Source organism: Mauremys mutica, chromosome 9 (genome assembly GCF_020497125.1).
Source record: "Mauremys mutica isolate MM-2020 ecotype Southern chromosome 9, ASM2049712v1, whole genome shotgun sequence".
Classification (NCBI taxonomy): domain Eukaryota; kingdom Metazoa; phylum Chordata; order Testudines; family Geoemydidae; genus Mauremys; species Mauremys mutica.
The window spans coordinates 83,892,519-83,906,345 of record NC_059080.1 but is presented as its reverse complement, the minus strand read 5'-3'; the positions used below and the strand labels follow the sequence as shown (position 1 = coordinate 83,906,345).

Below are 13,827 nucleotides of genomic sequence, written 5' to 3'. Positions count from 1 at the left end.
GGGGAACTAAGTTGTCTTCATCCAGGAGAGTCTGAAAGTCTTGCTGTTTCTCTGGAGGGAGGAAGGCCTGGAAGTCCGCTAGCTTAGAGTATCAAAGGAAGTCATACTTCCAGGATGGCCTGGTAGCTGGCAATGCAGAATTGCAGGCCTGCAGGGGAACATATCTTGCACCCTTTTCACAGACCAAGCAGAAGGGGTAGACTTGAAATGTTGATGATAGGCACATTTGGTTGCCGCGTGAACCACAAGCAAATTAGGCGGTGGGTGGCTGGCTGAACAAAAAGTCTGTACCCTTTGATGTATGAAATAGCAGCATTCCGCCCACTTTGGGTTAGGGGCACAGGAGGCCGAGGTGTGCCTCAGACAGCAGGTGGTGCAGGTAGAACCACTGGATTGTATGCCAAGGGGTCTGGGCTGTAGGACCATGCAGCCAAGCGGATGGGGTCCAGCTCGGAGGACCACTCTGATTCAGATGATGGGTCTGGCAGAGGCAATGCCATCGGGACCGTTGGTGCGAGATGGCGGCGGGTCAGGACGGTCCAGGAGCTGCAGAGGTTTGTCCGTCAGAAGCAGCGGAGAAGAAAGGCAGATCAGAGCAGGTTGCTGATGGAGCAGTAGGGGCTTATCCACTGGAGATGGCAGAGAGGGTGCTCTCTTGTGAGGCACGGAAAGATTAATCAATCTTTGGCAAGAATTATTCTGTGATTCTTAACATCACCATGGAACACAAAGTGGGGCTCCTGCATGGATAAAGTTGCCAGTTCAGAAACTCATCTAGCAGATGTGATAGCAACCAGAATACAAGTTTTGATGGGTAGGTAGAATTGTTCCCAGGTCAACTTCAACTATTCTTTCCCCAAACAGCTCCTCACCAGATACCTGTGTAGGATGACTGATTGATATTCATGGGTGTAACATAGCTTCCTTGTAGTTACCAAGATAGAAGCAATTGCTCATCACAAATCACAAGAATTTGACCAAGGCAGAACCTGCGATGTGTCACTCCAAGCAAGAATCACACACCCAGATGATGGGCTACTTGCTTGCCTCTAAGTAGTTTTTTTCCCTTACTAAATACATGAAAAAGCATGTCCCCCCTCTGACTCCTACATGTAGGGGCAACCAGGGGGCTCCACATGTTGCCCCTGCCCCAAGTGCTGCCCTCCCTCCCGCTCCCATTGGCTGGGAACTGCGGCCAATGGGAGCTGCAGCGGATGTGCCTGCGGACAACGCAGCGTGCAGAGTTGCCTGGTCATGCCTCTGTGTAGGAGCTGGAGGGGGAACACGCTGCTGCTGAGAGCTGCTTGCGGTAAGTACCACTCAGTGCCTGCACCCCTGACCCATGCCTCCTCCCACCCTCCAAACCTCTCCATCCTAGCCTGGAGCAACCTCCTGCACCCACAACCCTTTGTCTCGAGCCCCACCCCAGAGCCTGCACCCCCCCAGCTGGAGCTCCCCCTCCTCCCCAGCCCAGAGCCCCCTCCCACACCCTGAATGCCTCATTGCTGGCACCACCTGAGCCCACACACCTCAACCCCCAATTTCATGAGTATGCATGGTCAGCCACACAATTTCCATACCCAGATGTGGCCCTTGGGCCAAAAAGTTTGCCCACCCCTGCCCTGGGAGCTTGAAAGGTTGCTTGCCTTCTGTCCCAAGTGGGCTAGCAGCTATGTATGTATTGTAGGAGCAACCTATTATTAATAGATTGGGAGGGGTTTCTCACTTACTCCTCTGTAATACCCACAATGGCACACCTGTGCAGGGAGTGGAATAGTCATATGAGTCTAATCTGGTTGCAGACTGCCTGAAGTGCTCCTTATTGGGGGGGGGGGGGGAGAGAGGCGAAGAGTAGAAAGCAACCTTTATTTTCCTAGAAAGTTTTATGACTCATGATCAGAAGACACAGATCCCATTCTGCTGCTGCCTACACCTGAGCCCTTTTCATTGGCAAAGTGAAGGTCCCTCATCTGAAAGCCAAACAGGCATAAATAATTCCCAGTAACCTGCAGCCTGAGGCAGGGCTTCACTAGAGTAACAGGTTTTTCTGCATGCCCATACATGCTGCCATGTGGTGGTAAGCTTGATCCAGAGTACATAAAGCCTGTGTGTAGAAGCCCCACCACACCCACCCTTGAGGGTGAGGGAATTAAAAGTGAGGGGGGGTTTAACCCCCTACTGTTTACTCCACTTGTTCACTAACAATATTAAATGTTGTAACATAAGAATCTCCCAACTGATAGTGGGAGGAGGGGGAACTTGTAGGAGACCTATGTCTTTCCTCAGGGAGCTGAGGACCCACTTTGGTATTGTGGAAGGGGGGAAGAGGGAGCAGCGCAAGAAACATCTTTGGATCCATTCAAAGTTTTTTCCCTTTGGCCAAGCTATGTGTGGGACTTACTTTAGGTGGCCAGATGGCATGCTCCTTGTCCTTAGACTTTCTCCCTAAAATGTTCAGAAGCTTCTGAACGGGCTTTTCCGCATTGGCGTTGCAGCTCTTCAAGGCTGATAAGGTGAATGCCACCCAACATGCAGGGCAGATGCTGAGCTCTGGGAATGCAAGGGTTGGCTGGTTGTGAACAGGTAGGGTATGACTCTGTAGAGTCTGTAAATGCTGCCTCATATAGGGATCACTGATTAGATTTAGGTCAATATTTGCAGGGCAGCTCTGACATGATAGTGGGGGGTGGCAGAGGAATCCCATAGGTGAAGCACCGCAATGGCACATCCAGGTGGATTAAAACAACCATGCTGCCAGATACCTGATCCAGAAGGGAAAAGTGAAGTTTCTTGGGTAATAGCAACTAACCAATTAAAATTGAAATTGGCAAAGAAATGGTTGGAACCAAAGCAAATCAATATTCAACTGCTGCTGCAGAGGCAGAAATGTTGGCAGCAAGCCGGACAATGGGGAGTGACCAGCCGGGCTGTATTACAGCACTGAGGTATCCTTGGAAACTGCAGACAGGAGGTGTGATAAATGAAAGGGAGGGGGGGGGGGAAGGCTGCACCTGCAGCTAAACCAGTGCAAGAAGCTCAAATGGAGCCTGAAATACAACCTAGTGCACCAGGGGAGAGTGGTTCAGTTGATGGAGACACCCCCCCATACTTGCATCGCTTCCAGTGGAACCAAGCCCAAGTCCACAACCCAGCGAGGAACTAATGTCTCCAGCATCAAGGTGGCAGTTCCAGGCAGAGCAGGAAGCGGATGAAAGCCTCAAGGGAGCTTGGATGGCAGCACAGAGTGACCCACTGCCTCTCAGCTCTTCTAATAGGTCAAAGTTTGTTGTAGAAGGAGAACTCTTATATAAGGAAACCTTTTCCAGTGGGCACAAGGACTGGCATCCTCAGAGACAGTTGGTAGTTCCAACTAAGTATAGGAAAAAGCTCTTGCGCTTAGCCCACGATCACCCTAGTGGCCATGCTGGGGTGAGTAGGACTAAAGACTGTTTGGGAAAGTCATTCCACTGGGAGGGGATGGACAAAGATGTTTCTACCAATGTCTGGTTTTGTGAGGTGTGCCAGAGGGTGGGAAAGCTCCAAGACCAGGTCAAGACCCCTCTCCATCATTGAGGCTCCATTTCAGCATGTAGCTGTGGATATTCTGGGTCCTTTCCCTAAGAAGACAGCCAGAGGAAAGCTGTACATACTGTAAAAGCAGCAAAGAGTCCTGTGGCACCTTATAGACTAACAGACGTATTGAAGCATGAGCTTTCGTGGGTGAATACCCACTTCGTCGGATGCAGACTAACACGGCTACACCTCTGATACTGTACATACTGACTTTCATAGATTTTGCCACCCAATGGCCGGAAGTGGTAGCTCTAAGCAACACCAGGGCTAAAACTGTGAGCCAGGCATTGACAGACATTTTTGCCAGGGTAGGTTGGCCCTCTAACATCCTTACAGATTCGGTAACTAAGTTCCTGGCAGGGCCCTCTAGGTGCTTACAAGTTATTGTTTACTAGTTTGTTCCAGTATTTTTCCAGGTATTGATGTGAAGCTGGCTGGTCTATAATTCCACAGATCCTTCCTGTTTGCATTTTTAAAGATAGGTACTATGTTTGCCCTTCTCCAGTGCTCTGAGACCTCACCTGTCCTCCATGAGTTCTCACAGATAATTGTTAATGGTTTCAAAATTGCTTCAGCTAGTTCTTTAAAAATCCGAGGATTCATGACTGAGGACTTGAATACATCCAACTTAAACACCCGTAGTCTTGATCTCATAATTTATTAGCTCTCCTTCCCTTCGAAATAGAGGATTTCCATTTTCCTTTGTCTTTCTTTTCCTCCTAGTGTATTTAAAGAGCCTCTTCTTACTGCCTTTTATGTCTCTTCTAGGTGTCAATCATTTTTTGCTTTAGCCTTTCAGCTTTTGTCCCTACACAACTGTGCTATTCTTTTATATTAAAAGATATGCTGTTGCTAAAATCTTTCTGACTTGTCACTCCTCCTGCCCAAAGAACTTCCACTGCTAACTTCTGAATATTACCTTCAAGGTACTTAAACTCAGCTTCCCCCATTCTTATCTTTCCCCCTCCCCCCATGATAGCAGCCTCTATCTCCTGCAGCCCCCTATGCATGGAACACCCTCCCCAAATCAAATCTGCACAGCTGACTACCCTGTTCCTTTCTTAATATCTGCCTGTGCTAGAGTGCATTGCCTAATTATAATGGGTAATTAGTGATTCATAAACCACATTCCTCTATTTCAGAAACTGAAGCCTCTAAATTGTACACATAGCAAATATATGTAAGCTTGTGTTCTACAACTGTCACTACTGTTTTTCTTACCTCTTCTCCCCCCAAATACATATTCCCCCCAGTGTTCTACCTCCAGCTGTCACATCTTGTCCATATTTATATTGCAAGGTCTTTGGGGACAGCAGCTCTTATTTTAAGTTTGTACAGCACCATTACAATAGGGCACCAAATCCTTGCTGTAATAAAAACATTTAGTGTTTAAATAAGCACATTCTTTTCTTAATCACAGGAACAGTGTACATCACACTTCCAGCAATAGGATATAGAGACATCCCTGAACACAAAAGCTGTATTCAACAAGAACTTGAGTTAGTTAACTTTTATTTTAATAAAATACTCAGTAAAAAGCTGTTTAAAAATCTACAGGTAGAACCTGAACATTAACACAAAGCCTACGGAATGGGAATTTAAAATGCAACTAGATACATACTTTTGGAAACAGTTCTGTTATGCTCAAAATGATATAAATTAAGATATCTACAAAAATTAAGTGTAGCCAATCAACAGAAAATATTAGCTCTTCTGCAAATCTTGGCTTACTAAGAAGCTCAAATAATGAAAGCTAAGATATTTACAAATCTTTATGGAACTATGATGAATCACAAAACAAAATCAAGCTAAAAGAATATAGATGAGCAGCAGAAATACAGTGAAAATACACATTAGTAATAAGATTTCACCTTCTTCAGAACAGAAGATTACACATTCAGCAGCATCCGACAGAACCAAGTTCAACAAGTCCTTTAGATGCAATAACTTTTGGGTTTGTTGCAACACTTTTTGTTGTATTGTGAGTCTTATAAATTCCAATTAATCTATCTGCAATTTCAAACATGTTATTTCGCAGAGAGATGATGATAAACTGTGCATTTTTTGTTTGCTCCTGGAAAAGAAATAAATCATTTCATATTAATTCACAATATTTAAAAAACTATATTCTGATATGAAGTTTGTAGTCATTAAAGCAATTACAGATAACTTGGAAATCTTGTATTTATAACAGCTGTACATTAGAAAAGGATCCCCCTTTTAATATGCGTTACTGTTCAGGAAAAACAGATTCTCAGGTACTGATTGTCCAGAAAATCTGTGGGCCTCTTGCAATAGCATAATCCTAATTCTAATGATCAAGGCCCAATCCTGCAAATATTTTTGCATAGGTGTTACTTCACTCACATGAGTAATTCCACTGAAGTCAATTTATGTGAGTAAAACTATACTCCTGCATAAGTCATCTGCAGGATCAAAGCCTACATTATTGAATACAGTACACATGCAGACTACTATAGCTACAGTTCTTTTGCTCTTTTTTGATTTCCATAGGGCTTACTTACAATGCAACAAGGTAAACTACCAAACTGTCAGAATTCTTAAGACTGGGATTGCTTTAAAACTTCCACAAAAGCAGAGAAGATTGATTGCATTTTCCTCTACTGAGTACAGTGAGAAGTAGCCTTCTGTTATTAAAAGGCAAACCATTTAGGGATGCAGGTTTTATGCAACATGGAATGCAAGATAAAAAGTAATAATGTATAATCGCCTAAAGTTAGATATTCCATTACTTTTATTTTAAAATACTTTATTGCCTGACATTTGAAGAATAAAAACAACAGTATAATATAATAGTTGCTTTCTCTTCCCAAGTAACCAATCAAACAAACCACTAAAAAGCCCTAACCCCATAAAAGTTAGGGGCCTGATTTTCAGAAGAGCTCAGCACCCAGGACTGAGAACAAAGGGAGCTGCTACATGCTGAGCATCACTTATTAATTGCTACAGAAGAGCACTGATAATTTCTGGGAGGGAGAAAACTGTTCTGGTAAATACTGCAGTGTAGTTATTCTATAGAGAAGTACTTACATATATATAAAACGCTACAATTGATACATTTTTGAAGTCAAGGGCTGCATCAATCTCATCCATGAAGTAAAGGGGAGTTGGCTTATAATGATGAAGTGCAAAAACCAAAGCTAGTGAACTAAGAGTCTTCTCTCCTCCTGATAGATTAAATATCTTCTTCCAGCTTTTCTTTGGTGGCCGTACACTGAAACAATTAAGAGTTTATAAATTAATTCCATTCATATTTATTAGTGTAGAAATTACAGTTTATTATGATATGAAAAATCTTCATGCCTCAATAAGTAATACTCATATTGTCTTAAGCTTTAAATGTCCCTTGTAGAAATCATATTTAAAAGCAATTGAGTAGTTACCTTTCAGAAGTGCTCTTTACACTTAATATGGAATGGATCTACAATCAGAATCAATTTATGACACATGGGGCAGAACCCATAATATTCACTTATGTTCTTCAAAACCAGCCACACACAATCTTACGTGTAGACTATTACTAAAATGGACATAATTTCCCGTAAACCAAATCATTTCACTCCATCTCTGTTGGAAATAATGACTTCCTTACAGATTAATGTTCCATGTTGAAGCTCCAGAGCAGCTGGTGTCACTTTACAATTATTTTTTCTTGACAGAAGGAGTGACTTCTCCATACAAGCTACATTACAATTGTTCTCTCCCCCTAGAGTTCATCTATTTTGTTTAACTATGAAACAGTGCAGTAAAATGTGTCTTTCCTTACTATCCTTCCATTAATATTCATAAAAGAAATGATCACCTTGGTTGGTTCAGAATAACTTTTCTGCTTCTTTAGTTCATGTTTTAGAGCTGTTCAATGAATATTTAAACCATAAAAATCAGGTTAAGAAATTAACAATGATTAAAAACAGTTTCAGTATGACCAAATGTTTGACAAACCTAAACATGATTCCTTCAGAGAAAGGATCCAGACTGTCCACAAGCTCTAATTCAGCATCTCCTCCCAAGGTAAGCATTTGGTAATTTTCCTTTAGTTTATTTGTTATTACATTAAATCCTGCCATAAACTCATTAAGCCTTTGTTTTCTAAGGTCTTCATAAGCCCGTCTAAAGTTGTCTCTCTCATTGGTAATTTCATCCAACTCTGCCACACGCTTCAAATACAGCTCTTCCTGCAGGGGAAAAATAAAATGGAAACAAATGAAGTTGCTCCTTTACTTGAACTGAATTTAAGACCAAGTTACTTCTATTTTTTGAAAGAGCACTTTTTACTATTAGTAGCAGATAGCCACTTACATCATCACCTTAAAAAAGAAGGGAGGGTCATGGAATCCACATGGAGAACACTTCTTGATGAACTACATTCATTGTGAGGGAAAAAACGGTTACCCACCTTTTAGTAACTGTTGTTCTTCGAGATGTGTTGTTCATGTCCATTCCAAGCAGGTGTGTGCGCACCGCGTGCACGCCAGCTGGAAGATTTTCCCCTAGCAGCGTCCGTAGGGTTGGCCCTGGCGCTCCCTGGAGTGGTGCCACTACGGCGCCCTATAAAGGGGCCCGCCGACCCTCCACCCCCTCAGTTCCTTCTTGCTGGCACTCCGACAGAGGGGCAGGAGGGTGGGTATTGGAATGGACATGAACAACACATCTCGAAGAACAACAGTTACTAAAAGGTGGGTAACCGTTTTTTCTTCTTCGAGTGGTAGTTCATGTCCATTCCAAGCAGGTGATTCGGGACCAGGCACAGTAGAAGGGGGACAGACGTGACCCAAAAGTAGGGGTAGAAGGATCCAGAGTCTCGATAGGTAGGTCGCCCTCGACCGTACCATCAAACAGGGGGCCTAGGCCCCGATGGCGGTCTCAATTGACCAGACACCTGGCCGGAGGGGTGGCATTGGTGACACCTCCTGCCATTTCTGCCCCGCCTGCGCCCCAGCTCCTGGCGAGTCTGGGGCTGGTAGGGGCGTGGGGCCGCCTGCGGCCTAAACTGCCTGCGCTGGGTCGCAGGGGTAAGCAAGCCCAGCGAGCGAAGCGTGGCCCTCGAGTCCTTTAGGCTGTGCAGACGTTTGTCCGTCTTTTCGGAAAACAGCATCTGCCCCTCGAAGGGGAGGTGTTGAATAGTCTGCTGGGCCTCATAGGGAAGGCCCGAGACCTGGAGCCAGGCTCCCCGCCTCATGACTAGGCCCGTGGCCAGGGTGCGCGAGACTGAGTCCGCCGCATCTAGGGCAGCCTGGAGAGAGGCTCGGGAGATCAGTTTCCCCTCCTCCACCACGGCCGAAAACTCCGACCTCGACTCCTGGGGAAGGAGCTCTGTAAACTTCGACATGGCTGAACACGTGTTATGACCATATCGGCTTATGACTGCCTGTTGGTTGGCAATACGGAGTTGTAGGCCTGCCGTAGAGTACACTTTTCTACCAAAGAGGTCGAGTCTTTTGGCGTCCCTGCTCTTTGGTGTTGACTCCTGAAGCCCTTGACGCTCCCGTTGGTTGGCTGCATCCACCACCAGGGAGTCCGGGGGTGGGGTGGGTGTGGGTGTACAAGTGTTCATGCCCTTTAGAGGGGACGAAATAATGCCGCTCTGTTCTCTTGGCAATAGGGGCCAGTGAGGCTGGCGTTTGCCATAAGGTGCAGGACGTATCCGTTATGGTCTTGATCAACGGGAGAGCCACCCTGGATGGCCCTGAGGGAGCCAGGATGTCTATTACCGGATCCGCGTCCACCTCGATTTCCTCAGCCTGGATTGCGAGGCTCTGAGCTGCTCGCCAGAGTAGTTGTTGGAGGATCCGAGTGTCCTCCAGGGCCGGTGCCGCAGCCGTGCCCGAGACCGCTTCGTCCAGGGAGGAAGACGGGGAAATAACTTGGATCGGCCCTTCCTCAGGCGCATGCAGCCCTTTGGGGTCCTGTGGCACATGGTACTGTGGTTGTGGGGCTGATTCCGATTCTAAATGCGGCACCGCGACCAGTACCGGGGTCGCCAGTGAACGGCTTGGCGTATCGGGCGGTGCCTATTGAGCCTGAACTGTAGCTGCTGCTGGTGCCGCTGCCCGGCTAGGGGGTGCTGAACTTGGATATGGGACACCCCTGCCCGGCAACGGTGGAGGAGGCAGCTGCGCTGGGGCCACCGACGCCGAGAAGACCGAGGCCGACCTTGATCGAGGACCAAACGCCTGGCCTACCAACTGGTGGTAGGACCAGGGGGTCCAAAATGGCCACTGCGAGGGTGGATGCCGTTGCTGCTGCCACTGTGGGTAACACTGGTGGCTCACCCCCGAAACCGATCTCCTGCTTCGCGACCGGCTGGAGCGGTAGGAGTCTGCCTCCGAGTCTGAAGTCTCTGAATAAGAGGACCTGGGGGGAGCAGCACCCGGTGCCGTTGGAGAGCGATGCTGAGGCGGCGGGGAGCCTCTTATCTGGTCCAGTGCCGCCCTAGCGGCGCGGTGTGGGGAGAGAGGCGACAGCATGGCCGGCTTGCCCCTCGATTGTACTGGGGGGACGGGCCGTGGAAGGCAACTCCCTACTACGGTGCGGGGAGGCCGGGGCCAGGAGTCCCATCAAGTCTGAGGGCGCCTCGAATGCCTCCGGTGTCGAAGGGAGGTGCAAGTCTCCGCTAAGGTCCGGGGATCTAGGCTGGTCCGGACTCGACCGCCCTCTCTGCGGTGCGGAAGTCGACGGAGCAGCCAAGGGCTGTAGCCCAGCCTGTCCGCTTTTACCCGTGGACGGCGTCGGCCTCTGGGGGTCCTGGTGGGGTGACCGTTCCCTCACCGGCTTCCTCTTCTTAGCGGACACCGGAGACGGTGAGCGATGCCGCACTGAGGCTGACTTCCTATGACCCGACTCTGTTCGGTGCCGGGTCTTAGATGACTTGGGCTGGGCCCTAAGTCCTGATGCCGGTGCTGGGGCGCTCCGCACCGAGGAAGACATTCTGGGCACCGCCTTGGCCGGTTCCGGGTCTGAGGGTGGCCGCAGGGCAGCCTCCATCAGGAGGACTCTAAGTCTTTGAGCTGTCTTTGAGAGTTCTTGGGTGGAAGCCCCTGCAGATAGAGCACCGGTCCTTTTGGTGGCTCTCTCTGAGGCACCTCAAACAAGCAGAGTGCGGGTCACTCTTGGGCATGAATTTCCCGCAGTCCTTGCAGAGTTTAAACCCGGGGGACCCGAGCATGCCCCAACGGGTGACGAAAACGTGGGGGGAACCCCCCCAACTACCAAGAACTATATACAAATGACCTAAGTAAACTAACTATATACTAACTATATACAAGGACTATACACGAGGATAGGACATTGCTAACTTGCTGCGCAAGAGAAGTTCCAGCTAGCCGTCACCGGCGGTAAGAAGGAACTGAGGGGGTGGAGGGTCGGCGGGCCCCTTTATAGGGCGCCGAAGTGGCGCCACACCAGGGGGCGCCAGGGCCGACCCTACAGATGCTGCTAGGGGAAAATCTTCCGGCTGGCGTGCACGCGGCGCGCACACACCTGCTTGGAATGGACATGAACAAATGAAGTTGTTCCTTTACTTAAATTGAATTTAAGACCAAGTAACTTCTACTTTTTGAAAGAGCACTTTTTACTATTTGTAGCAGATAGCCACTTACATCACCACCTTAAAAAAGAAGGGAGGGTCATGGAATCCACATGGAGAACACGTCTTGATGAACCACATTCATTGTAAGGGAACTAAGCTTTTTTTTGTGAATGTCCACATGGATTCTATTCTTGGTGGAAAACGAGTAGTTGTCTTTTTACTTAGAGTTCGGTACTAAGTGTCCAACTTAAGCAATGACTACAGGACAGTCGTACCAAAATGAGCATCCACTCTGGCACTCTATGCCTAGTAGTAGTGTTTTGTAAAAGTATGGACCAAATTCCATGTAGCTGTCCTACAAACAAAAAGGATTTTTTTTTCAAGACAGCAGCAGCTTTCTGAGCTCTAGGGCTAGTTGAGGCTTTCATGCTTTGAGACAGAATGTTCTGAATTTCAGCTGAACACCACCTTTCAGTGGAAGCAATCCAGCCAGCATTTGGTTGTTGCATGTAAGGAAGCTGGGTCCAGGTGCAGAATCTTACTTTTCTGTGAGATTACCGGGGAGGGCCAATAAAGTGATTGTACTGGGAAAGGTGTGTGTGGGGGGAGGGATGGGGGGGGGGCGGCGGGGGCACTGTACTGAGAGGTCCATCAGAACCAAATACTAAAACTGTCCGGTCCATGCTGTGGGTATCATAATAAAATCATTCCTGTGTCATGCCTACATACAGCAATCCCAGTGTCCAAAGGATGAGATAGGTGGCTATGTCAGGGAACCTAGGAATGCACCACCTCTGGAAGAAAATGTCTTCTTGTTGTCGTCAGTGACAAAACACATCTTGCTGGACAACTCCAATTTGTAAAAGATGTTCTGTAGAACTGTGCCTTTGACTGACCACTTGTGGTGGCCTGAGAACTGCCTGCTGAGTTGATCTGCCAAGATGTTCTCAAGGCTGGGAAGGTATAGAATCACTGGTGGCATTTGATTCAGAATGCAAATTCCAGAGCTGAATGGCCTCCTGACGCAGTGGAGACCATCTATGGTCTGATTATGAAATCAGAAATAATGCACAGCTGTAATATTTTCTGTCAACATTTGGATTGTGGGTCTGTATTGAGGTATGCTAGCCAGGTAGCTTTGAGCTTTGAGGATATTTATGTGGGAATTAGCTTCCAGAGGGGACCAAGGCCCCAAGTTTGAAGGTGATCTAGATGAGCTTCCCCATCTCTGAATGACACTCTATCATCAAGACATAGGTGCACAGAGGATGTTCTGTTCTACACCTGAAGAGGTTCTTTCCACTAGTTTAATAAGGAGATGACTTCTTGAAGGATGTAAGCATCATGTCCATGTGGTACCTGCTGGGTTAATATGCTGATTTTAGCCACCCTTGCACACAGCACAGGTGAACTGCATGGGGCAGTGTGTCTCAAGAGTCTGAGGCACGTTCTCAGTGGTGCCTTTGGATAAGCTTTACGTTAATTGATGTTTATTATAGTTTGGAATTTCTCTCGTTGGAGGTAAGCTTTCAATGTCTACACTAGCAATCGATCCAGTGGGGATTGATTTATCGCGTCTAGTACATACATTGTATGTAAGAGAGCAGTATGACTGCTCAGAGCTCCAGTATGAAACTGCAGAAAAACCTGAGAGTCTCTGGATTAAGTTTAGAAGTGTAAGCAAGAAGGGTGATGTCGTGGTGTGAGTCTGCTATAGACCATCAGACCAGGGGGATGAGGTGGACGAGGCTTTCTTCCAGCAACTAATAGAAGTTACTAGATCACAGGCCCTGGTTCTCATGGGAGACTTCCATCACCCTGATATCTCAGCGGTGCACAGACAACCCAGGAAGTTTTTGGAAAGTGTAGGGGACAATTTCTGGTGCAAGTGCTAGAGGAACTAACTAGGGGTAGAGCTCTTCTTGACCTGCTGCTCACAAACAGGGAAGAATTAGTAGGGAAAGCAAAAGTGGATGGTAACCTGGGAGGCAGTGACCATGAGATGATCAAGTTCAGGATCCTGACAGAAGGAAGAAACGAGAGCAGCAGAATACGGACCCTGGACTTCAGAAAAGCAGACTTTAACTCCCTCAGAGAACTGATGGGCAGGATCCCCTGGGAGAATAACATGAGAGGGAAAGGAGTCCAGGAGAGCTGGCTGTATTTTAAATAATCCTTATTGGGATGGTTTGTTCCTGCAACCTCAATGTGTAGAAAGAATAGTAAAAATTGCAGGTGACCAGCTGGGCTTAACTGTGAAATCCTTGCTGATCTTAAACACAAAAAAGAAGTTTACAAGAGGTGGAAGATTGGACAAATGACCAGGGAGGAGTATAAAAATATTGCTCAGGCATGCAGGAGTGAAATCAGGAAGGCCAAATCACACTTGGAGGTGCAGCTAGCAAGAGATGTTAAGAGTAACAAGAAGGGTTTCTTCAGGTATGTTAGCAACAAGAAGAAAGTCAAGGAAAGTGTGGGCCCCTTACTGAATGAGTGAGGCAACCTAGTGACAGAGGATGTAGAAAAAGCTAATGTAGTCAGTGCTTTTTTTGCCTCTGTCGTCACGAAAAAGGTCAGCTCCCAGACTGCTGCACTGGGCAGCACAACATGGGGAGGAGGTGACCAGCCTTCTGTGGAGAAAGAAGTGGTTCAGGACAATTTAGAAAAGCTGGACGAGCACAAGTCCATGGGGCCAGATGCACTGC

General features: G+C 47.2%; 1 protein-coding gene across 5 annotated transcripts in view; it reads right to left on the bottom strand.

Moving 5' to 3' along the window:
- Positions 1-5,074: 5,074 nt before the first annotated feature.
- SMC4 (structural maintenance of chromosomes 4) overlaps positions 5,075-13,827 on the bottom strand; it is a 113,173-nt gene continuing 104,420 nt past the window's right edge. For all 5 annotated transcript variants that reach the window (XM_045029609.1, XM_045029607.1, XM_045029610.1 and 2 more), the window contains 3 exons: positions 7,537-7,769; positions 6,625-6,808; positions 5,075-5,647 (listed from right to left, as the gene is read on the bottom strand). In XM_045029609.1, coding sequence (XP_044885544.1) covers positions 5,471-5,647; positions 6,625-6,808; positions 7,537-7,769 — 594 coding nt within the window. In that variant the 3' untranslated portion in view covers positions 5,075-5,470. The remainder of the gene's footprint in view (positions 5,648-6,624; positions 6,809-7,536; positions 7,770-13,827) is intronic.